At 41.1% G+C, this 26,075-nt stretch overlaps 1 protein-coding gene across 3 annotated transcripts in view; it reads right to left on the bottom strand.

The window, feature by feature from the left end:
• The window catches only part of THSD7B (thrombospondin type 1 domain containing 7B), a 511,640-nt gene that overhangs the window by 141,793 nt on the left and 343,772 nt on the right, over positions 1-26,075 (bottom strand). For all 3 annotated transcript variants that reach the window (XM_084643355.1, XM_084643354.1, XM_084643356.1), the window contains one exon: positions 2,320-2,514. In XM_084643355.1, the coding sequence (XP_084499481.1) occupies positions 2,320-2,514 (195 nt within the window). The remainder of the gene's footprint in view (positions 1-2,319; positions 2,515-26,075) is intronic.

The following is a 26,075-nucleotide window of genomic DNA, read 5'->3' as shown; positions in this document are numbered from 1 at the left end:
AGGACTTCAATAGCTCAGACATAGGTGAGAGGTTTATTGCAGGAGTGGGTGGGTGAAGTACTGTGGCCTACATTGTCCAGGAGGTCAGACTAGATGATCATAATGGTCCCTTCTGACCTTAATATCTATGAATCTATGAATATCCTCTGGCAAGACATAAGTATCCATACATCCTGGTGTTTGGGGTGTTCCAGCGATTAGGCTCAACAGTTCTGATGCATCGCAAAATGTTGTGGGTGACCAGTCCTTCAAAGGATGGATCAGTACCATCCAAGATTCAGGTCCACTGCTCTTAGATGGAGCTGGTGGATGCCGATCTTTATGTTTAGGATTGAAGCCACCAACAAAATTGACTTATTCTTTTTCTTTTGCACTTTAATCTCCTCCCCTCCCTTAAGCAGTCCTGAGCCCTTAGGATCTGCATACAAAGGCTGACCCGACCTTGACAGGGTTGGGGAGGGATCTCTTCTCTTAGGAACAGACTTGGACAGGAATCTGTCCTTGTAACCAGGACAGTGCTCCTTACTCTCATGTGAAGCCCTGGATCATGAGTGCTTGGGCTTACCCAGCTCTAGGCTCCATTCCCAAGTTCATGCTCGGAGGGGCGCTGCTTGTTAGTTGGCATCAATGTACAGAGGGGGTTTCCCTGACTAGATCTGAGTGATAACTCATAGCCTTCTCCATAACCTGTTTCTTCACCTGAAGCTCATGACTTTTGCATGTTCACGGGGGAATACAAGTGGCAAATGCTCCACTTTGCAGAGATATGCATCTCACCCAAACAGTAGAGGTAGCATTGGTGGTCGTCACTCACAGAGAAGGAGCAAGAGAAGCAATTCTTGAACCCCAGGACCCCGGGCATAGTCCTAGACTTCAGGAAGGGACTCCCCCAGCAAGCGGAAAAACAAGCTATACTATAAAAACTCTATGCTAATATAAAAACGATTGTCAATATCTAGTTACAGGCTATAAAAAAGAAGCTGGAAAAATCTGTGGATGCTGAGGACTCCAACTCAGGCCATGCAGTGGTAAGAAGAAACTGAAGAGTTGTCAGCTTGCACTGCCTCTTATGCCCTTGGCCTGGAGCATGAGGAGAGCAATTGCACATGTGCAGGCCAATGGACACTGCCTGTTAAGAATCTCTGGACTCAGGGGTATGGTGCGCATGCATTCCCACATATAGAATACACATAGGGATGAGCACTAGAAGAAGAACCCGGTCTGCCAAAGACAAAGAAATGTGCATTTACCTGACTGACCTGCTTGGCTAGGTAGAGGACAATTAAAGTACATTTACATACAAGGTAAACAAAGCCATAAAGATAAACAAATGGGGTAGATGACCATTTAACAATCATGCCGGAGGACAGAATCTGCACCCCAGGAAGCCTTCCTGGCTCTTGAGGCTGAGAAGTGGTCTTTGAGTATCATAAGAGGAGCAAGAAGACCTTTTAGTTATCCATCACTGTGGTGACATAGGGTATAGTGCTCTTTGAGCCTGTGAAAGTTGGATCCCCTATTATGGAGGGCTAGGGATGCTGCTAACTTGATGTAAGAAAGAAAATTGTTTAGGCAAAGATTGAAACTTACTAAAATTAAGTTTTAGTCACTAGAAAACATGTTTTGTTTTGTTTTTTGTTATTTGTAATGACATCTGTCTCATTCTTGCTTAGTATCACTTAAATCTCTTTTCTTTGTTAGTAAACTTATTCTTGTTTTATTACAAAACCACCTCAGTGCTGTGCATTAAAATTAAGTGTAAGTCGTCAGCTAACCTCAAAGGCTGATGTGTGCGCCATCTCTTTGGAAGCAGCAAGATTTATAATTTCTGAGAATGTCCAGTGAAAAGGACTGGACACGGCAGGGAGATGTCTCTGGGGAACTCAGGAACTGGGGTTCCACTCCTTGTTATTTGCAGGGCAAGGTTCAAACTGACAGAGTCTTGAAGAGTTTGTGGGCAAGGTAGATGGGCTGGTGTGTCAGGGAACTGACACACATCTTAGCAGCAGCAAAGCTTTCACTCTTGCTAAGGCAAAATGGTAACACAGTTGGGCTCTGAGTTCTGGTGTCCTGAGCATGTCACAGTAAGTATCACTTTTGATCCATCTGCAGCCCATGTTGAACTAGTTTGGGTCAACTCCTGCACTGCTTTCACACATTCATGAGCCCTTTATATATACAAATGGACACATATTTGGTCAAAGATAAACAATATTCTATCTGAAATCTGACAAAAGTTCAAAGTCAACCCAGCAACATCGAAAAAGATAATTCAAATGTCTTGTCCATAAATCATAACATATAAAAGATTGATTGTACCTGTGAGTGATCTTCTTCTACTTTTTGTTGATTCACAATCTGAAGAGCATGCTGTAAATTTAGACCAAGGGGTGAATGTGCAATCATCTTTGCAGGGAATTAGACACTCCTGTACTAGGGAAGGCATAGGTTCTGTCCACCTCATGCATTCAGTGACATCTGCAGCATGGTTATTGTCTGAGAGGCACACAACAGCTACAAAGAAAAAAAACCTCTTTGTTAATGCTGTATACATTTGGTTTCTGCATTCTAACAAACCAGCTACCTATATATGCAAGATTTGCTGTTCTATACCAATAATATAAAAAAGTTATATTTAGTTATTATTCATAGTGCATTCAACAGTGTGCTAGGTGCTTCACAGACATGGTAAAAAACATATCCTTTCTTTTAAAAGCTTATGATGTAAATCAGATTTTGAAAGTTCAATATTCTCAAAGAGTCAATTGTTTTACACTTTGTGGGCAACATTCCAGCCAATTATATGCATAGGACCATCCAAAAACTATTTACTGCTACAGCTGGACAACCCATAACAGAAATGTGAGATAATTCATGATGTCCATCTTGCTTCAGAAATTAGAATATAACCCTTTGGTTGTACATGACAGCATTTGAAAAGGCAAATGCTTGTTTGTACTCATAAAGAATGACTACTTATCTTACAGTCAATTTCACAGTTTCATAGAGTTTAAGGTCAGAAGGGACCATTAGATCACCTAGTGTAACCTCCTATACACAACAGGCTGTTAAATTTCTCCTTAATATCCCTATATCAAGCTCAAAGACTTTACTTGCACTTAAGCATTTCAGTCCTCAGGAGATTCAACCATATTCTACAGGCACAGAACAGGAGAGACCAAAGCGTCACCAACGTCCAGAGCCCTTACAATGGCAGGGAATTGACAGGGTGCCCAAATGACCCTATCTAGTGAACCACACTCCATGCTCCAGGGGAAAGTGAAAACCCCCAAAGGTCCTCACCGATCTGGGAGTGGGTGGAATCATTCTCAACCCCAAATCAGTGTGACCCTGAGCATGAGAGCAAGATGCACCAGACTGGCACCTGAAGAGGATTTTCTGTACTACCTCAGAGCCCTGATCTACCCTGCCCAGTCTCCAATTGTGGTGAATCTCTGATGCTTCAGAGCAAGGCAGGGGAAAAAAAACAGAATACATCTAGCCAATTATGCATTAGGGGAAAAACGTTCCTTTCTGACTGACATTTTGGGGTTCACCCAGACCAGTCGGGGTTCTGTCACTGCCTTCCCTGTAAGCTGGGGGGCCCTTGTGCTGTGCAGCCATGGTTCAGATCCCTGATGCTAGTAGGCAGCACACAATCATAAACTCGCACCCTGCTTTCCACCAGCCCATTTACTCTTTGCAGGGTAATACCAACAGCCCTTCCAGTCCCGAGTCTCCCCAAATATTTCCTCCCTGAGTTCTTAATTATCAGCCTCTTGGACACCATTTTGGTTAGTCACCACCATTCCCCCACCCAAGATGTGAAACCAGCCCCCTACTCATCAGCTCATTTTGGCATACAAACTCCACACAGTTTGAACACCACAGACCTGCTTGGAATGAAAATAAACAAAAAATGGATTTCATAGGAAAACCACAGATTCTAATATGAAATAATAAAGGGGAAGCAAACATACACAAGTTTTTCAGGAAAGAAACAAAGGTGCAATCTCAGCCTTTATCCTTTCATATTAGAAAAGGAATTTCTAATTAGAAAAGGAATAATAAGAGTTACCCTACTGCCTTAAAAGAGTTTCCCACCATACCCCTAGCTATAGGAGGGATCCAGCATTCATGGACAGCCTCCTGCCTCATGATTGTCCCCCAGTTCTGAATGCTCTTCAGTTCAAACCCTTTCCATTTTAAAAGGGTGTGCAGTTTTGTTTTCCTTATCACTGTAGTTATTCAAAGTAGGGAAAATTCCTTCCTCTCTTTGTTTCCAAAGACTGAGGTTTTCTTTTCAGTTTCAAGCTTTTCCCCCTTTGCTTTGACAGTTCCTCATTGTTCCTTCCTGGGCTGGACAATGGCAAGGTGCTTGAAACAAGTCTTGTCTGGTTGAGGAGGTAGCCCCTCCCTACCTAGTTGCTTCACTGCCCTGTTGTGAAGCGAAGCTGAAGTCGCATGACAATTACAGTTTTCTTTATATACATAGATATACCTTCATAACCATAAACACTGTGTGTATGTGAGTGAAAGAGAGATAATGACTATTAAATTCAGTGCATTACAAGTTTTCACAATAGCTCTTACAGTCAAATAACCCAGTGTGCAAACAATTGGTTTAAATGCTTATTCTGAGGGTCTAAACCTGTTCTCCCCTTAGGGAGATTGTCACACTGTCCCCTGCAGGCTGAAGTCCTGAAGCATGAGATTTATTACAATCAGGCTTAATTCAGAGCTCCAAGTGTTATGAGCATGTTGAGGGTGATGCACGTGATCCTGTTCTCCCCACGTCCATGGAGAAAGGGGATAAAGAGGGAGAATCAGATTCCAAGGCCCGAAGGAACCAGTATGACCATCCAGCCTGACCTGCCATATACACAGGCCGGTGAATTTCTCCCAGAAGCTGGATTAAAGAGGATCTTTTAACAAGAGATTTAACCTTGTTTTAAAGATGCCAAGCAATGGTGAATCCACCACCTGCCCTGGGAAGCTGTTCCAATCTTTAATTACCCTCACAGCTAAGAAATTGCATCTTATGTCAGGGTTAACTCTAACTTCAACAGTTTGCAGCTCTTAAACCTGCTAAAAGACAAAGGGCTGTTGCCCTCAAATTGTCTGCTAATTCAGGAGACAGTCTGCTGTCCAACGGTATTATTTTTCAGCCCATTCTTTGGGGATCTTGTGTAGAGAGTCAGAGAGTTAAAGATTTCATTATAATGCCACTTCTTCCCCTACTGTTCCCCAGTGCATCGCTAATGCTGATTTACTGTTGTAGATTCAAATTTACACTACACTGCTATTTAAGAAATTTTACATTTTATTTTACTTCAACCTTAAAGCAGTTCTGAGCTTTCCTGGACATTTGACTACAGTGTGATGCTTAGAGCAAAGGCAAAAGTGTGTCTTTGCACATTGCTGCTTCTGTATGAGTTCCCATTCTCCTGTTATGCCTTAACTGCGCTTCTGATAGGTGAGGGTAAGAATGCAGCTAGGTCATCTTGGGGCAGGTTGTCTCTCTAGAATCCATACTCAGAGGGCCTCATCCATCTGCCCCTGCTTCTGTGGATGTGGGGAATTCCACCTCTGTGGTACTAATCCACAATCCTCATGATGAAGTCTCCACCAGTTCAGGTGGAATGGAGAGCCTTAGGGATGTGGGAAATGGCTCACTTAAAACGTCACACACACATATGCCTCTTTACCCTGAAAAGCAATGAAGAATCAACAGCAAACTTAATTCAGACTGGGGCTGTACTTTGTACTTAGTTTTGCATGCAATTCTTCCATGCCTTAGATCCACTCTCCTTGGGTTGTGCTGCTAGTGAGAAGAGGTATTTTGGAGGCACATTGTGACTGCATGGACAGATCTGAGAGATCTGCAAGACATGGGGGCTGAATCCTGTTCTGCAAGGAATGGCCAACCTCATTCTTCAGCCCCCATGGAACAATCAGGTGGCAGTTCTGTAAGGGGAATCTCACAGAAATTCCAGTCCCTCATGTGGGTTTCCCATGTTCGGGAATGATCTGAGCCCCTTGTTCTTAAAGTCTGACAATACTATAATGATAATGCTTAATGCAGAGCCTGGAAATGCCTCTTAGATGAGTCCTGACTGCCTGAATCTGAAGACACAATTCTATTTAAAGGCCTTTAGCTATGTGAGTACCAGTCAGCTCCAAATAGTTCTCTGCCATCTGGGGATATTGCTAGATTCACTTGGCATATAAAAGTTTCAGTCATTAGTGAATCATGTGTAGGTCACATCATCTAAGCCAGCACAAAGAGGGAGACGTCTTCATGTAATGATGTTGTTTGGGAATGGTGGCTAAGGGTAGCTAAAGGCTAAGTCTGAACTCTGCCAAATAAAAGATGAAAAGCTCTGTAGCAGCCAAACTCCATAACCTCATGGAGGCCCTGCTGCCAGAACTGTAGATATCAGAGACGGATGATCTGAGCCCTTGGCTATCAAATTAAGAGTCACGGAGGATATTTCACACAAAAAGAAAGGTAAAATGAATTGTTCCTTGTGGAAATATTGTGCTTTATAATTCAAATCAGGCACACTGTTTTGAGTCTCCAATCATAAACAATGGGCCAAATTCATTCACAGTGTAACTTCACTGAGAGCAATCTAGTCGGATTGAGTTGAATGTGGCCCAATATGCCTTGCCACTTCATTCTAAAGGTAGCAGTGTTAAGAGCTTATTTTATATAGACTGTGACCTTTTTCTGGAAATGATTTTTTTTTAAATAAGAAAACTTATAGCCATTTTAAAAAATGTTTTTCTCAACTGCTCTGTCTAGAAGATGAATGTTAATATTATTCTGATTCTGAAATGCTAATAATTTCTAGACAGCTGACATGAATGGCTGATATATCAACATATGGAAATATCCAGTGACAGGAAGGACAGTTTTGTGGTTATGATGCAGCAGTCAGACTCGGAAGAACTGGATACAAATCCTGTGTGACCTTGGGAGAGTCACAATCTCTAAATGCCACCATGAGGACGATGACACAACCCTACTTCACGGTTGTTTTGGGAAGATACATTTATTAATGTCTGTGTGCTGCCTACACACTAAGTTACAGGGGCAGTGTAAGAGGCCAGGACAGAGATTCAGTCTATTGATGACAAACACAACAAACCATAACAGCTTGCACTTGTATAGTGTCTTTCATTATAGGATCTAAAAGCTTCAATAATAATTAATTCTCATAATACTCTCGAGATTACTAAACACACAGTACATATAAGTTAACCAAGGCTGGGACAGGTTGTGACTTGATTAAAGCAATCAGTCAGGGGCAGAATAGGAGCAAAACCCAGAAGACCCTTGCCTAGATACTAGATAATCTCTCTTTAAGGACCAGAGACACCACAATTTGGCCCCAGGAGCCTAGTTAAGACAAGTGCTCTGACATCATGTAAAGCCACAAACGATGCCATAAAGCTGTAATGGATAACATTATTTAATTTAGGTTTTATGTCGTCTTAATTTTAAAGATTTGCTCTATTATTTTATGGAGATTACGAATTAATCCACACTTTAGTGGCTATGCATAATTATTTTTTTCTATCACCTTATATAGCTGAGTGCACCAGAGAAAAGTAAAGGTAATTAGCTGTTTTCTTATATCAACTAGTCATTGAAGATACATAGGAAAGCTATGCCAGAATGAAGTTACAGTAGTTTTTTTAAAAGATACAAATATTTTCTGGGAGTAGGAGGTGACTTGGCAATAAATTGAGGAAAATAATGTATTAAAATGTAATTAGATTTCTCAGGAAAATTCAATATTTTAAAGAGCATATAAAATCGAGAGTTGCTGAAGTCTCTTTAGACTCAAGTGACAATAAATCAGCATATTAATAACTACCTCCAAATTGCTGATCCTTGCCTTTCACTTTCAATCTTTTTGATCCTTACCATCTCTCAGTACTAGCAGTCAAAAATGATACTGAGAGATTCCCATTCTGAATTGTCAAAGCAAACGGGCAGAGGTTGCTTTCCTCTATGATAAGGCATGGTAATTGTCCTCTGCTGGGAAGGTTAAACAAGTAATAGACTTTGATGCCTAAGGTTTGTACAGCCTCATTATCTTCATCAAGGACACTAAAAATTACTTATATAAAGTTGCCATACTGTCCCATCTTAAGTATAATTGAGGCAAAGTAAATATATAAAACTTCTCTTTAGATGTGTTATGACTGCTAGCGTCTCCAAGAGATGAAAAATATGCTATGCTACAGGAACTATACTCCAGCATTTACAATTGCATAATCGAAAGACATGCAGCAATATTTATTATTGTATGACAAAAAGTCACAATTAATGATATTAACACTGAAGTGATTTTCAAATAGAGACAGATTTTAAAATAGATATTCTATGTCCCAAAGCTCTTGTAGTTTAACTCCCTGATCCTACAAACATGTACACATACGCTTAATTTTAAGTACTTGATTAGTCCACTGAGCTACATGTGACCATTCACACGCTTAACTTTAAGCATGTATCTAAGTGTGCGTGGGATCAGGGCCTATATTAGACATAGAACATGGAGCTCAGAAAAGTTGATGATAAAGGTAAAGTGTGGGCAAAGGAAAATAAGGTAGTAAAATAAATAATAATGCAAATCATATTATACAGCATGCCTATCTAATAAGTGATAATATTTTAAAGAGAAACAAATGGCACAGGAGAGGAGGAGTACATAGCACAAGAGAAAGCTGCATGAAAAATGTGGGGTTTTAACAGAGACTTGGAGAAGGAGACAGGGAGACTTTGAGCACAAGAAGAGTGATGTCATTCCATGCATAGGGAGCAGAACAGAAAAAACCTGGAGACAAGAAGTGAAAGGGAACAAACAAGGGGGCCCATCCATAGGAGATAGCTTAGAAATTGGCCATGGAGGAGTGAGAGACAAAAGAAAAGGAATAGAGTGTCAAGGCTGATGTTATTTGCAGAGTGAAGAAAACAATAGGAAACAAAGTCAGCATGGCTGCATCCTGAATCCCATTATAAGGTAACTTATGGAAATATGCAACTCATTTTTGCACATTGCAAACATATTTCCTAGTTAAGTTATTGAAGTCCTCTAAGGTAAAAAAAACTTCCAAATGCAGATCAAACATGGTGAATAAAGCTAGATCAAGACATTTTAAACTGATACTCAAGGCAATGGGGAGCAAGTAAAAGATTAAAAGAAGAATGGGATGATACAGTCTAACAATTTAGGATGTGGACTCTGCTCCCTTTCTGTGCTTTAGGCACCTTTCTGTTTACACATCATGGAAAGAGAACTGTTCAGGAGGGGTTCTATGGTGGAAAGACAAAGACTGTCTGGAAATTCGTAAGGGGCGGAAGGAAGTTGCAGAAGGGAAGGGAAGTGTCCATCCAAGTATAATTTTTGGATGGTATTATTTAGACCACCCAATAAATTATATGTGGATGAACACTTCCCTACCCTTCTGTAACTTCCTTCCCCCTTTACAGACTCCCAGACAGTTTTTATTTATCCAGTTTAAATAATGTTTAAATACCACCCTTAAAGGCCAAATCTTCAGCTAACTTAAAACCATTCCTGAAATTTGTACATATCAATGCTGATCATGCAGATACTAAGCTGGCATGCACAGACTCAGTAGCCTTACAGTTCTCTATCTGTGTCATAAATGTAAAGGGAAGGGTAAACTCCTTTAAAATCCCTCCTGGCCAGAGGAAAAATCCTCTCACCTGTAAAGGGTTAAGAAGCTAAAGGAACCTCGCTGGCACCTGACCAAAATGACCAATGAGGAGACAAAAAGAAAAGGAGTACTTGTGGCACCTTAGAGACTAACCAATTTATTTGAGCATGAGCTTTCGTGAGCTACAGCTCACTTCATCGGATGCATACTGTGGAAACTACAGAAGAACCTGGATTTGTGCTGGAAATGGCCCACCTTGATTATCATATACATTTTAAAGAGAGTGGTCACTTTGGATGGGCTATCACCAGCAGGAGAGTGAGTTTGTGTGGGGGCGCGGAGGGTGAGAAAACCTGGATTTGTGCTGGAAATGGCCCAACTTGATGATCACTTTAGATAAGCTATTACCAGCAGGAGAGTGGGGTGGGAGGAGGTATTGTTTCATGGTCTCTGTGTATATAATGTCTTCTGCAGTTTCCACAGTATGCATCCGATGAAGTGAGCTGTAGCTCACGAAAGCTCATGCTCAAATAAATTGGTTAGTCTCTAAGGTGCCACAAGTACTCCTTTTCTTTTTGCGAATACAGACTAACACGGCTGTTACTCTGAAACCTGTCATTAATGAGGAGACAAGATACTTTCAAAAGCTGGGAGGAGGGAGAGAAACAAAGGGTCTGTGTCTGTTGGTATGCTGCTTTGCTGGGGATCAAACAGGAATGGAGTCTTAGAACTTTTAGTAAGTAATCTAGCTAGGTATGCGTTAGATTATGATTTCTTTAAATGGCTGAGAAAAGAATTGTGCTGAATAGAATGACTATTTCTGTCTGTGTGTCTTTTTTGTAACTTAAGGTTTTGCCTAGAGGGATTCTCTATGTTTTGAATCTAATTACCATGTAAGGTACCTACCATCCTGATTTTACAGGAGTGAGTCCTTTACTCCTATTTACTTCTATTTCTATTAAAAGTCTTCTTGTAAGAAAACTGAATGCTTTTTCATTGTTCTCAGATCCAAGGGTTTGGGTCTGTGGTCACCTATGCAAATTGGTGAGGATTTTTACCAAACCTTTCCCAGGAAGTGGGGTGCAAGGGTTGGGAGGATTTTGGGGGGAAAGACGTGTCCAAACTACGTTTCCCAGTAAACCCAGTTCGAGTTTGGTGGTGGCAGTGGTTATTCCAAGGACAAAAGATAAAATTAATTTGTACCTTGGGGAAGTTTTAACCTAAGCTGGTAAAAGTAAGCGTAGGAGGTTTTCATGCAGGTCCCCACATCTGTACGCTAGAGTTCAGAATGGGGGAGGAAACTTGACAACTTGTGGGACAAGGTGAGTGAAGTAATGGGAGCATGCAAAAGGCACTCTCAGTATTTTGGGAATGCAAAATGAAAGGTCACTTCTGAAAAACTGGTCCCAGTAAACTCCATTTGTATCTAGAAATCAGATTTTGTCCAAGTGCTTTGATTTAAGCGGAGTCTACTGGAATTCACACAATCGTAGTAGATAACTCATTTTCATTCACTGCTTCATATTTTCAAAAGCCACTGTCAGTGCATGTCATACCACAAATACATGACTTTTTCTTTAATTTTATTTGAATTGTCATCAAAAACATGAGTTGATTTATTTGATCTTCCAAGGCCTTGTTTTCAGCACTTCAGTCAAAGGCAACAATATGATTTGTGCTACATGCTGACTTATATATATGCAACTTTCGAGCAGAACAGCATGAGCCGCTAAAATAAATTAAACAATAAACCAGTAATTGCTTGTTAGGGCACTTTAATTGACTCATAAGTACCATATGTGAAGCAGGAAGGCTGCAGGAACCCAATTATAGGTTAGCTTATGGAAATAAGCAAGTCATTTTGGCACTTTGCATACATACTCCCTAGTTAACTTATTGGTGTCCTTTAAAGGAAAAGGATTTTCAAATCAAACACATCTTAGATGCCTTTGATAAACACAACTGATCAAATTTATTCCTAGTGCAACTCCAGTAAGGTTGATTAATACAAATATTTGTCTTCAATGGTGCTAAATTAGGATGTATTTGGCCCATGTGTGCTTTCCATTAGGTCAGAGATACATTTTTGCCATAATCCTCAGTTCTGTCATTAAGCTTCTAAATAAAATGTTCATATGAAGCAACTTCTGCTATATCAACACTCCACTTTTTATGAGTGGGACCAAGGGCAGTTGTGGTCCACTTGTAGCCTCATGGATTGAGGAAGTATAAACAAAATATAAATTTCACCCAACAGTAATTTATGATTCTGTACTACATAGCATTTATAAATGGATATGAACATGTGAACAAAGACTGCTAATATTAAGACACTGCCAAACAAAGTGCAACAAATTATCACTTTGATTCCCATATCCCCAGCTACATCACTGGCTAGTAGGCCCTGTTTGAACTGCTGTGCAGGAGTCAAGTAAATCCCTCATAAGAATTATAGATAACCTGATTTCTTTCAGACTCACTAAGATCTCATAATGCAGTCCTATATATTTGAATATCATCTCTCACCAAAGTATAAATTATACTAACACTCCCATCTCACGTATTTTTAAAATAAATACCACAGAAGAGACAGCCTGCTTTATATTTGAACTTCTACTTAAAACTAAAGTTAGATGCTGTTTAGATGCTCCCAATCTACATTTTGAAGTAAAGCTCAAAGCAGTCCAGATGATTTTAAATTATTGTTGAATGAAGTGCTAGGGCTAAAAGAGAAATGAAGCATTTCCTTTTGAACTCTGGCTAGTCATTCTCATCACTGACACTGAACAGGACTGAATTGGAAACAGGGATGAGTTCAACATTCTGGAGCAAGTTCTATGCTGTCATAATTTAATGTACCTCTATCGACTTCAATATAAAACACAGTGACTGATACAGAAAAGGTAAACCAGGCACTCCCATATTTCTTCTCTCTTAACATTAGAACAAGATGATGGTCAATTAAACTAACAGGAAATGAAGTTAAAATTGATAAAAGAAAGTATTTTTTATAAAAGGTATTCACTGCTATAAGATATCAGTGGCCAAGAACACAGTAGGACTCCAAAAGGATCATACATTTATATGAATAATAAGAGTATCTACATTACAGTTACATTAGACAGAATATTAGCCCTTTGCTTCAGGGCATATACCAACCACTAACTGTGGTTAATAATAAAGTTAGAAATTTCCCTTATGCCCAGATTATTCCATGAAAGAGCACCTTGCCCCTTCCATCTGGTAATGGGCCAGTGTCAAGAGACAGGATACCAAACTACAGCAACTAATGGTTTGATTTAGTATGTGCCTGTGTTTTATTTACACATACAACTAAAATGTGTGCCATAATGTAAATTTGTGGCATCTGGAAACTATATTCTTTAAATAACAATTATCTCTAGTTAAATGTGAGTTTCAGAAATTCCTTCTATAAACTTTTATATGGTGGAATCAAGAGTTTTATGTATTTAACATACAGAGATGCTGAACGAATCTTTAGAGGAACATCACTGTTTTATATGGCTACTGCAAAAGCATATATTTTTCATATGTTAGGCTCAATCCGGGGCTCAAAAGCAGACTGCACACTGAAGCTCCATTGTGTCAGAGTTACACAAGTAGAGGCTTGCAGGATTAGGTCCACTGGCCCCAATTCAGGAAAGCAGCAAATGGAAATAAAAAAGCAATATATAACCAATAGAAGAGAAGAGGAAATGGCAATCAATATAGATTAGAAGTTATGAAGTGTAGAAAATTGATTAGGAAACCTAAAGACAATAGAGAAAAGTCTATGGCTGGCAGGGCTAAGAACAAGGAGATTGTAAAATGTTTTAGGAACAAAAGAAATCATGGCAATAAAATAGACCCTTACTAGATGGAGATTGTAAAACTATTAATGATGCAGGGGAAAAAGCAGAAGTGTTCAGTAAATATTTCTGTTCTGTATTTGGAAAGAAGGATGATGTACTTACATCACATGAGGATGAACAAGTACTTTCCAGTCCACTAGAAGCTAAGGAGAATGTTAAACATAATCTACTAGGGATAAACTTTTTAAAGTCTCCAAACCTGAATAACTCATACCCAAGAGTACCAACAGAATTGACTGAGGAGATCTCTGGCCCACTGGTATTAATGTTTAATAAATCTTGGAATAGTGAGGAAATTCCAGAAGGCTGTAAGAGTGTTAATATATTCAAAAAGGCCAAGTGGGATGACACGGATATAAACCAGTTAGCCTGACACCAATCCCAGGCAAAATAATGGAAAACCTGATATGAGATTCAATTGATAAAGAATTAAAGGATAGGAATAGAAATAATGCCAGTCAACATGGTTTTATTGAAAAATAGGTCTTGTCAAATAAACTGGATTTCATTCTTTGATGAAATTACAAGCTAGGTTGATAGAGGTAATTGCATAGATGTTATATTCCTAAACTCTTGTGAGGCCTTTGACTTAGTACCAAATAACATTCTGATTACAAAATTAGCGCTATACAATATCAAGAAAGCATATATTAAATAGATTAAGAAATGGCTAACTGACAGATCCCCTCCCCCCCCAGATGTTCTCGTTTAACTTGGATTTAAACTTGAAGAGTGGTCAGTTTGGATGAGCTATTACAAGCAGGAGAGTGAGTTTGTGTGTGTATGGGGGTGGGGGGGATGTGAGAAAACCTGGATTTGTGCAGGAAATAGCCCAACTTGATTGTCATGCACATTGTGTAAAGAGTTGTCACTTTGGATGGGCTATCACCAGCAGGAGAGTGAATTTGTGTGGGGGGGTGGAGGGTGAGAAAACCTGGATTTGTGCTGGAAATGGCCCACCTGATGATCACTTTAGATAAGCTATTACCAGCAGGACAGTGGGGTGGGAGGAGGTATTGGTTCATATTCTCTGTGTATATATAAAGTCTGCTGCAGTTTCCACGATATGCATCTGATGAAGTGAGCTGTAGCTCATGAAAGCTTATGCTCTAATAAATTGGTTAGTCTCTAAGGTGCCACAAGTACTCCTTTTCTTTTTGCGAATACAGACTAACACGGCTGTTACTCTGAAACATCTCAAAACATAGTTGTCAATACGGAATCATCATTCAGTGGGGCTTATAATGGAGTTCCACAGGGACTGGTACTAGGCCTTGTTCAACATTTTCATCAATCACTGCTCATCAAATGTGCAAGTAACACAAAGATTGGTGGAGTAGTAAATTTCAGTGAGGTCAGGGAAGTCAGAAAGAGAGATCTGGACAGCTTGGTAACTTGGGCCTGTTCAAACAAAATATGTTTTAATTTACCCAAGTGCAGAGCTTTTTACCTAGGAACAAGGAATACAGGCCATACCTGCAGAATGGGGGATGGTATCCTGGAAAGCAGTGACTGTGAAAAGGAATTAGAGGTCATAGTTGACAAGCAACTCAGAGAGATGCTGTGGCAATAAGGGCTAATGCGATCCTTGAATGCATAAGCTGGAGAAGTCAGTAGCAGTATGGGGGTGATTTTACCTCTGTATACAGCATCCGTGAGACCAATACTGGCATAATGCATATAGTTCTGTTGTCCGCAGTTTTAAAAGGGTGTTGAAAAATAGTAGAGCGTACAGAAAAGACCCACAGATATGATTCAAGGGCTGGAGAAAATATCTTACAGTGAGACACTTAAAAAGCTCAGCCTGTTAAATTTATCAAAATGCAGATTGAAAGGTGACTTGATTACCGTGGACAAATACTTTCATGGGGAGAAAATACTGGGTACTAGTGGGCTCTTTAATATAGAGGAGAAAGGCTTAACAAGAACCAATGGCTGGCAGCTGAAGCCAGATAAATTCAAATGAGAAATAAGACTTTAAAAAAAAATAGTGAAGGTGATTGACCATTGGAACAAACTACTAAGGGAAGTGGTGGATTCTCCATCTCTTGATGTCTTCAGCTCAAGGCAGGATGCCTTTCTAGAAGATGTGCTTTAGTTAAAACACAAGTGATGCTTTAGTCAAACACAAGTTATTGGGCTCAACACAGGGATAACTGGGGGAATTTTAATGACCTGTGACATAGAAATCAGATTAGATGATCCTTACTCTCTATGAATCTGTGAAAAATTAGAGCCAGCGCATAATGAGAATTGAACTATTTTTAACATGACTGCTTACTTTATTATTGTTCAGAAAAATCTATATTCCATGTTAGATAATTATTCTCATTATCTCTCAATGTAGCAGTAACTAGGTAACAAATGAGCTGTGAAAAAGAGAATTTATAGATAATTTGGCTTTTTTTTAAATTGAAAATAACTGTAAAGATCCACAATATTGACCATTTCTAAGAATAGATTCATAAATCATCATGATGATCTCATTTATTTTCCACAAAGAACTGCTTCCTTTTCTAGGTGTATTTTCTCTAGATTACCCAGATGGTAACACTTATTCTATTCCATTAGTTTAATGTGGGGGTACACAGTATTCTCAGGGTGCCATGCAACCTGCAGTCATGGAAGGCTTATTTGTAGACCACCAGTATAGGAAGGCTAAGGTCCCAATCTGGCAAAGATTTACATATGTGTTTAATTTTACTACTACTATTAGTCTTCCTGAACTCGATAGAACCACTCATGATAGAAAAGTTAAGCACATGTGTAAGTGTCTGCAGAATCATGACCTAGAGTAGGAAATTACAATACAAAGATAGAAGACAAGGAACAAATAGTGTTGGGATGGAGATTAGTGATGGAAGACAACTTAGAAATACTGAAGCAGGTTTTAAATTGACTCTGACATCACCAGTGTTTCCTACCCATTTTTAGATGTCACTGGCATCAATTGACTGTGAAGAAATAAAGGGTGATTTCTTGATGCACAGGTAGAACAGCTCTCCCAGGTGCAGAGGACAACATAAGAAATGTACACATCACACGTTTAGACTCTCCATACTTTTAAGATTCTGAGGGCTACAGCCACAAAAGGATTTATTTCAGAGTAACAGCCGTGTTAGTCTGTATTCGCAAAAAGAAAAGGAGGACTTGTGGCACCTTAGAGACTAACCAATTTATTTGAGCATAAGCTTTCGTGAGCTACAGCTCACTTCCTCAGATGCATATCGTGGAAACTGCAGCAGGCTTTATATATACACAGAGAATATGAAACAATACCTCCTCCCACCCCACAGTCCTGCTGGTAATAGCTTATCTAAAGTGATCATCAGCTGGGCCATTTCCAGCACAAATCCAGGTTTTCTCACCCTCCACCCCTCCACACACAAATTCACTCTCCTGCTGGTGATAGCCCATCCAAAGTGACAACTCTTTACACAATGTGCATGACAATCAAGTTGGGCTATTTCCTGCACAAATCCAGGTTTTCTCACATCCCCCCCACCCCCATACACACACAAACTCACTCTCCTGCTGGTAATAGCTCATCCAAACTGACCACTCTTCAAGTTTAAATCCAAGTTAAACCAGAACATCTGGGGGGGGGGTAGGAAAAAACAAGAGGAAACAGGCTACCTTGCATAATGACTTAGCCACTCCCAGTCTCTATTTCAGCCTAAATTAATAGTATCCAATTTGCAAATGAATTCCAATTCAGCAGTTTCTCGCTGGAGTCTGGATTTGAAGTTTTTTTGTTTTAAGATAGCGACCTTCATGTCTGTGATTGCGTGACCAGAGAGATTGAAGTGTTCTCCGACTGGTTTAGGAATGTTATAATTCTTGACATCTGATTTGTGTCCATTTATTCTTTTACGTAGAGACTGTCCAGTTTGACCAATGTACATGGCAGAGGGGCTTTGCTGGCACATGATGGCATATATCACATTGGTGGATGTGCAGGTGAACGAGCCTCTGATAGTGTGGCTGATGTTATTAGGCCCTGTGATGCTGTCCCCTGAATAGATATGTGGGCACAATTGGCAACGGGCTTTGTTGCAAGGATAAGTTCCTGGGTTAGTGGTTCTGTTGTGTGGTATGTGGTTGTTGGTGAGTATTTGCTTCAGGTTGCGGGGCTGTCTGTAGGCAAGGACTGGCCTGTCTCCCAAGATTTGTGAGAGTGTTGGGTCATCCTTTAAGATAGGTTGTAGATCCTTAATAATGCGTTGGAGGGGTTCTAACTGCCACTTTAGGCATCTAAGTCCAACATTCAGGTCCTCAAAATCCTGCTCAGCTGCCATCTAACCCTGTAGGCACCTAAAGGTCTCATAGCACCTAAATTTCTGCCATGGGGCATGCACACAGCTGCCTACATCCCAACACCCAGATGTCCAGTTAACACCTTAGCCTTAGTGGGATCCCCTCAAACTATCTTGCCTTCAGAGCCCGATCCAGTAGTTCTGCTCACCAGATTTGGGCCTCACACAAAATGCCACAGAAGGCAGTTCTACTCCTTTCCTCCCTATGGCTTTTAGCCCAGTGGTTAAAGCACTCACATAGGAGATAGGAGACCTGGGTTCAAATCCTTCCTCCGCCTGATGTGGACCAAGAACTTGAACCCAGCTCTCTCTCCTTTCAGATGAGTGCTCTGAGCTATTCTGGGTTGGGTTGCTCTCAATCTCACCCATTAGGGAGAACAATACATTGTGTATAAATAATGTAATAGTCATTCAAATGGAGATATGAATTTGGGTAAGTGCCTGAGTCACTGGGGTTTGGAGCCATTTTCTCTCTCTCAATTACTGTATTTTATACAAAGTGGAACAGCTTCAACAAGAGATTGAGACACCCACTACAGAATACTCTTCTGGGTTACACAATCTATGGATGCTGTCTCATTCCCTTGCCCCACTTTTATTCTAGCTTTATGGTAGGATTTCAATTTTGTATTTATTTTCACTGTATATTAAAAGGAAAAATTAATGAAAATATGTAAGATGCTTAATGTTAGAAATCATAGTGCAGTCTTCTCAGAAAATGAATCTTTCTTTTTTCCTTTTTCTGTGATCTACCTTTGACAAAGAGCATTGGAGTTTAAATGACTAGCAGAACCAACCAGCATGTTAAATACCTATTTAGGACAGATTATTTATTGCAATACTTGAACATAAACAAAGACAGGCTCTCCCTCTTTCTCTCTCCCTCTCTCTCTCACACACTGATTGCATATGAGATTAAGAGGATTCAATATATCAAGTAACATGAGAGGCAGAAAATAATACACACTCACTGAGTCAAATTAGAAAATCAATTTGCACAATACTTTTGAAGGGACTGATCCTGGTCTGACTGAGGACAGTGGGAGTTTTGCCACTGATTTAGATGAGTAAAGAACCTGGCCTAAAAATATTACAGGCCTAATCCAGCTTCCATTAAAGTCAGTGGGAAGAGTCCCACTAATTTCCATGTTAATTGAACTGGAGTTTGATGAATGGCACCTTTCTCATAAATAGACCTAATTAAACAACTTGGTAAGGGATGTTTGGCAGCGGGTGAGAAGTACATAGCACATCAAAGGAAGGGCTGGGGGTTGCAGTCCTACCACTGGATTTACACTAACCTGGAGCCTCTGTGCGCTGTTCTGGTCTCCAGTCAGGACAAACTGTTTATTCCCTAACTAGCCTTTACAACAGCTTGGTATAGCCAGGGTGCAGGGAAGTTTTGACCACAGTCCCCCACACTGCCACAGGAGGGAGGGAGAGACAGCATATGAATTGTTATTCTAGCTCTACAAGCTCCTGAGCATTCTCTTGACTAAGGAGGTCCTTGTGATTTTTACTCTGCTGGTTCTTATACAGTTAAGGACCAGGGCACTTATATCAATCACTTCGACAGCTACTTGAAATATTCACAACAAATCCCCAGACCACATGAAAATTTTATTATATACCCTGAACATAGAGTCCTACAAAAGATTTGCTAAGGTCAAAACTCTTGAGTGAACCACAGGCTAATTTCTGGCTTTGCCTCAAAATTATCTACTATAATAAAGTTACCAGATCTGATACAAAGGCTGGGCCAAATCTGAATGGTGCTGCAACCCCATACACCATGTCACAATGCCATTCATTCAGATTTGGCCTGGTCACCCCTGTCATGACGGAGGGGCAGCTGGGCTAAATTTGAGCAGCATGAGGGACGGAACACTGAAGTGTTGCCGAAGGCAGCAGATGGTCTTGAGCAGCCTCTGAGGAGGAGGAAAATAGGGGGAAGAAATTATGAGAGTGATCAAAGGAAATGAAAATCTCATAGGGAAGGAGGTATAAAAGTGAAAGGAGAGAGGAGGCGAATAGTCCACAATAGTCAGAGAGCATGAGCCTAGGGACCTGTGGGGTTACAATGTTGGAAGGGCGGGATGAGGATGAACCAAAAAAATCAACTGACAACACAAGAAATGAGGAAAAAATATGTATCCTGAAGCCAAGTTTAAAAATCAAGTGAATATGATGATGTCAAGAGGTTCTACAGGATTGATCCTTGGAGGTCCTTCAGATGCAGTAAAGGGCAATACATAGTGAAAGCCCTTGACTTGATCCCTGTGTCCTCGGTTGTTGCTGGTTGTTTTGTGCAAGAAGCTCTGAGAATAAATACTGAGGGTACTTTCCCCCTGGGTCTGGAGAAAGCAGTGAAAGGCCCTGATTTCCCCCTGCACGCTTGGCTGTAGTTGAATGTTCTCTTCAGGTAGAAATCTGAAATAATTCTCATTGAAGCCAACAGAATTACATCAGCATATAAATCAGAGAACCACGCCCCAAATGTTTACACTACGAGACCCGTGCTTCCTAACTGTTTTCACTTCAGTGATGAGACAGGGTGGCAGACTCCAAAATCAGCACATCTGGATTGACTGAGTACTCAAGTGGGTATAATAGATGCCTTTGAACTTGATGGGCAGTAAATAGCACACTTGAGCCTTTGTGAAGATCATTGAATACCAGCAAGTTTCCTTTCACTGTTATTAATCATAGCCTGTGCTCCCAAAAATAGACGGGGTGCTTCATAAAAACAAGTAAAGATACAGTCCCTACCCTGAAGAGTTTACAATTTAAATCTGACAGAACACAATAAACAAGGGAGCAGAACAGTCAAAAAGGGGCACAGGGAAACAGAAAGGAAGGACAATGGTGACAATACTATGATCACATAGTTATTCTCACACCTTGATGCTTCTGTTGGAGATGGACTGGATGGAGGAGTGAACACCTTTTTTACAGTGCAGAACCAAACCATATGGAGCACCCTTCCTGGCAGCATTCACTTGGGACAGGGGCCAAGTGGACAGGGGAGAGGCAGTCAGATAGTCCCTTGCTGCATGTACCTTCTCATTATCAAAAGAGCATGCATCCAGCTTGCACAGCAGTGTGATGCTTTGGGGTTCAACCCCGACCAGTAAGGGGTTGTGTCACTGCCTGCCCTGTAGCCCTGAATGTCTCTGCGCTGTGTAGCCATGGTTCAGAGCCCTGACACCAGCAACATGCTCACAGCACAATAGCCTCACACTGGCTTCCACCAGCCTGGGTTACTCATTGCAGGATGACCCCAACATACCCCCAGTCCCAAATCTCCCCAAAACGGTCTGTCCTGTAGTGCCTAGCCCTCTCACTGAACACTTACAGAAATTAAGTTAGCTGCTCCCTTAAAGAGAAAGTAGCCAGCAAAGCACTGAATTGGTTTATTGTAAAAGTAAAACAAGTTTATTAAACAAAAAGTCACAGGTTTAAATTATACCGAGTATAAGGAATATAGAAAGGGTTACAAGCAAACAAAAGTAAAAATACTCTTCTAAGACTAAAACCTGATTTAACAAACTAGAGCCTCTATTTGAGAAAAGTGTTTCTCACCAAGACTCTTTTCCTTTGGGGGTTGGACTAGATGACCTTCTGGGGTCCCTTCCAACCCTGATATTCTATGATTCCTGCACGGCTAACCAGACTCTCTGGCTAGGACCCTTCACAGAGCTCAAAGTGTTCGATTATTTTGTCTCCTCAGGTGAAGAATGCCAAAATGGCTTTTTTTCTCCTTATATCTTCTCAAAATTCATTGACCTTCCTTCAAGAGGCAGGAAGGCTTCCTGGAGATGAAATCTCCATCCCCCATTATGATTTTCCCCACTTGCTCCCCTGATGCCTTTGTTTACCTTGCATGTAAATGTGCGTTTCTTTGTCTTTGGTCACACTTTGCTTCATTTACACTCGAGACACATTCAAGCAGGCAGAACCACATTCCTTTCTCTGGAACAGCAACTTAGGCATTGCTTGCCAAACACATGTTAAGAACGTATTTCCACTTCATAGCTATAAAGTCATTTGTGGCTTTACCACACATACATACAATATTAATTATCTGTGAATTATTAGTTTTCCAGTGATGCATTACATGCCATCTTTTGGGTATCTATCATGACAACAGTTTGCCAACTGACACTGGGAACTCTTAGGGTCACAGGTACTTCTAATCATTAGACTGAAGTCTCAGGGGAGTTGGTACGTGGTTGCTTGTTGCCTGTGGAGGTGGATTCAGTCCATTTTCTCCTAATCTTCACATTTATTTGTCATCTGGTCCAGATGCCTGGTACTGACGGATGGGATAGGGAACTGGTCTGAAACTGATTAAACTCATCCTGCAGTACTAAGGAAAATTCTGCTCCAAGTTCCATTGTTTCTACCAGTTGACTAGAAAAAGAGTTACTCTGGAGTTTCACTTCTGTAACTGAGAGCAGAATTTGTCCCATTAGGGTTTTTTTGTTGTTGTTGCTGTTGTTGTAAACCAGTCAAGTTTCTCCCAAATTCTGACAACTCTTTATAGCACTGGGGCTTGTCATCTTTACCTTTGCATAATAAAGAATGTTTAAATGCTTTGCCATCTGAAACTTCCAGTCTAAAACTTATAAACAACTAAATCTGTTCTGACTGCCTGTAATAAAAATGCACATTCAAATAATTTATAACATTTAAATTAAATACCTTTCTCAGTCATTCCAGAATATTGTCCACTTTATGTGAGCCAAAATAGAGATATTGTTACTTGAGACTGGAAGGTCACATTGTACTTTGAAACGTATTTAAAAAAAAGAGAGAGATTGTGAAAAGGTTCTCAGGCAGAACTTGAGAAATCAAAAGTGTTATGCCTTTCAGCAGACTTGCCCAATGGGAAACTTTTAACTACACAGCTTTGAATTCCATTAAGAACAAAGTCTACTGTGATGTGCAGGAGATCCAAAAATAAAATAAAAAAATGTTTTACACATCTTCTTGAACATTCTTAGGTATTGTGGGGGGAAAATGTTTTAAAGAAACTTTTCCTCGGGGTACAATAGCTTTGTTAAGCACGAAAAATCACCAACAAGAATGGACTAACAATAATGATGCTGAAGGATGAATTTTTAAATATTTTATTTTAAACTCTGATCCCCACTAAGAATAGGAACGAGTATTTTTCCTGGATCATGTAAAGTATTCACCCTTAATCCAACAGAGGAGCTGAAATAGGTTTCTCTTCTAGACAGAGATGAACACACTATTATTTTTATTGTTCTATTATGTTTATTGCTAAGGTCATCACTAACAGCACATTCATTTTTACTGTTATTAGAAGGCTGTACTATCTCAGTGGACTATTTCAGGGGTTGGCAACCTATGGCATGCGTGCCAAACATGGCACACGAGCCAATTTTTAATGGCACACTGCTGTCTGCCGGACCCAATAAAATGTATTATTGGCACACGAAACCTTAAATTAAAGTGAATAAATGAAGACTCGGCACACCACTTCTGAAAGGTTGCCGACCCCTGGACTATTTTCTTTTCCTTTTAGTTTAGTTAAGATGGGGATGAGGGAGTGGAGAAAAGACTGAAAAAATGTAAAGGGTAGTATATCTCCTGTAATGTGTTACTGTTCTTCCCACTTCCTATGCTTTGTCTTACCAATAAGAAAGAACATCTCAATTACGAACTATAATGAGGAGTCCTTGTGGCACCTTAGAGACTAACAAATTTATTTGGGCCAAGCTTTTGTGGGTTAGAATCCACTTCATCAGATGCATGGAGTGAAAATACAGGAGCAGGTATAAATACATGAAAGGATGGGGGTTGCTTTACCAGGTGTAAGGTCAGTCTAACAAGATAAATCAATTAACAGCAAGATACCAAGGGAGGAAAAATATCTTTTGAAGTGGTAAGAGAATGGCCCATTACAGACAGTTGACAAGAAGGTGTGAGTAACAGTAGGGAGAAATTAGTATTGGGGAAATTAAGTTTAGGTTTTGTAATGACCCAATAACTCCCAGTCTCTATTCAGTAATTAGTATTACTGTATTAATGTGTAATCAGTATTACACAATTAGTAACTGTAATTCAAGTGATCTTTATACCGTATTATTATAGTGAACGGAGATTATGGGGGTGATTGGCAAAACTTCTATTGATTGCAGTGGGAAGAAGAAGAGGCCCTGACAGACCTTCCTTTAATGTACATTTATAAGGAGCCTAATCCTGCAGCCCTTGAATATACCAAACCCCAACTGATTTCAAAGGGAATTATGAATGCATAAGAGCAACAATATTAGGCCACAAAAGTTTTCCATTAACGATTGCTTTCCTAATGGTTTTAACCAGATTATTATAATTATTTTCATCTATAGCAGGGGTTGGCAACCTTTCAGAAATGGTTTGCCGAGTCTTCATTTATTCACTTTAATTTAAGGTTTCACGTGCCAATAACACATTTTAACATTTTTTAGAAGGTCTCTCTCTAGAAGTCTATATATTATATAACTAAACTATTGTCGTATGTAAACAAGGTTTTCAAAATGTTTAAGAAGCTTCATTTAAAATTAAATTAAAATGCTGATCTTACGCCACCGGCCTGCTCAGCCCGTTGCTGGCCTGGAGTTTTGTTCACCTAGGCCGGCAGCAGGCTGAGAGTGGCCTGCAGCCGGGATCCCGGCTGGCAAGGGGCAGGCAGCCAGAACCCCAGACTGGCAGTGGGCTGAGCGGGGCTGGTGGCTGGGACCCCAGACCAGCAGTGGGTTGAGCGGCACAGCCCGCTGCCAGTCTGGGATCCTGACCCTGTCCACATAGAGTAGGTACCTACCTTCTCCCTCGTTCTAGCCATTCTCTTCCTCTCTCTGCACTGAGATGAGGGTGGGAGTGTGCTGAGAACAGGGCTGGAGGTGAAGGAGCAGGCTGGGGGTTGGGGTGCAGGGTCTGGCCAGGAGCTAGACTGAGGGAGAGGGCTCAGGGTTGGGGCAGGAGGTTTGGGTGTGGAGCGCTTACCTAGGCAGCTCCCATTTGGTGTGAGGGGTGCAGGTGGGAATGTGGGGAGGGGGTGTGCAGGAGCTCCTGTTTGGTGTTCAGGGTGGGAGTGGGGATGTGAGGGGTGCAAGAGTCAGGGCATAGGGTGTTGCGGGGCTGGATATGTGTGGGGGGTGCAGGAGTCAGGGCAGGGGGCTGGCCATGTGTGAGGAGGGTGCAGGAGTCAGGGCAGGTGGCTGGAGGGGCTGGGTATGTGTGGGGGGTGCCGGAGTCAGGGCTGGGGTTGTGGGGGGCGTGTGTGCAGGGGTCAGGGCACAGGGCTGGAGTGTGTGGGGGTGCAGGGGTGAGGGCAGAGGGCTCTGTGTGTGTGTGAGGAGGGATGAGGGCAGAGGGCTGGGGTCATTGGGGTGCTCCCAGCCCCCTGCCCAGAGCGGCTCACGGCAGGAGGCTGGAGGGGATATGCCCTGATTCCACCCCCTTCCCCAGGGTCCCCGGAGCAGAGAGCGCGCTGCGGCTCCGGTTTTATCTCTCCCACTCCGTAGCAAGGGCCGTCAGCTGATCAGGCGCAGGGAGGGAGAGGAGAAGGGGCAGGAACCCAGCACTCTGGGGGAAGAGGCGGAGGGAGGGGGAAGTTTGCCTGCCCTGCAAGGAGAGAGCGGTGGGCGGGGTGCGGAAAACAGTGGGCTGGGCAGGATTTTTAGTGGCACCCTGCTGTCTGCCCAGGTCTGGCAGACAGCAGCATGCCATTAAAAATTGGCTCACGTGCCGTGTTTGGCACACGTGCCATAGGTTGCTGACCCCTGATCTATAGAAACTTCACAGTGATAAATGGATGCACAACTTGCTGGTTTACGTAAAAATTTAAATGTAGCAAAAAATAAATTAGACAACAAAAAAATTTCCATCAGTATTTGCCTTACTATACACATTGCTAGAAGATCATTAACACTTTTAGGTCTTCTCTGTGTGTTCCACTCTATCTATACCTAGGGTATGACTGACTGTGATACCACTATAAGTTTTCTTATATTACAGTCCTTCCAGTGCAAATCTTTAATCTCAACAATAATGAATTGTCAGTCCGATTGTCATCTTATTCCCTCTTTTCACCTGTGTACTTCTGTTCACCTTTGCTAAAACTCTCAGCAGTTTTTGCCTTGAAATTGCTAAGTGCATGCTTCCTACTTGACGCGAAACG

The sequence above is a fragment of the Lepidochelys olivacea genome (genome assembly GCF_965140295.1).
Source record: "Lepidochelys olivacea isolate rLepOli2 genome assembly, chromosome: 11".
Classification (NCBI taxonomy): domain Eukaryota; kingdom Metazoa; phylum Chordata; order Testudines; family Cheloniidae; genus Lepidochelys; species Lepidochelys olivacea.
Note: the sequence above shows the minus strand (reverse complement) of the source record. Positions and strands in the feature narration are given on the sequence as shown.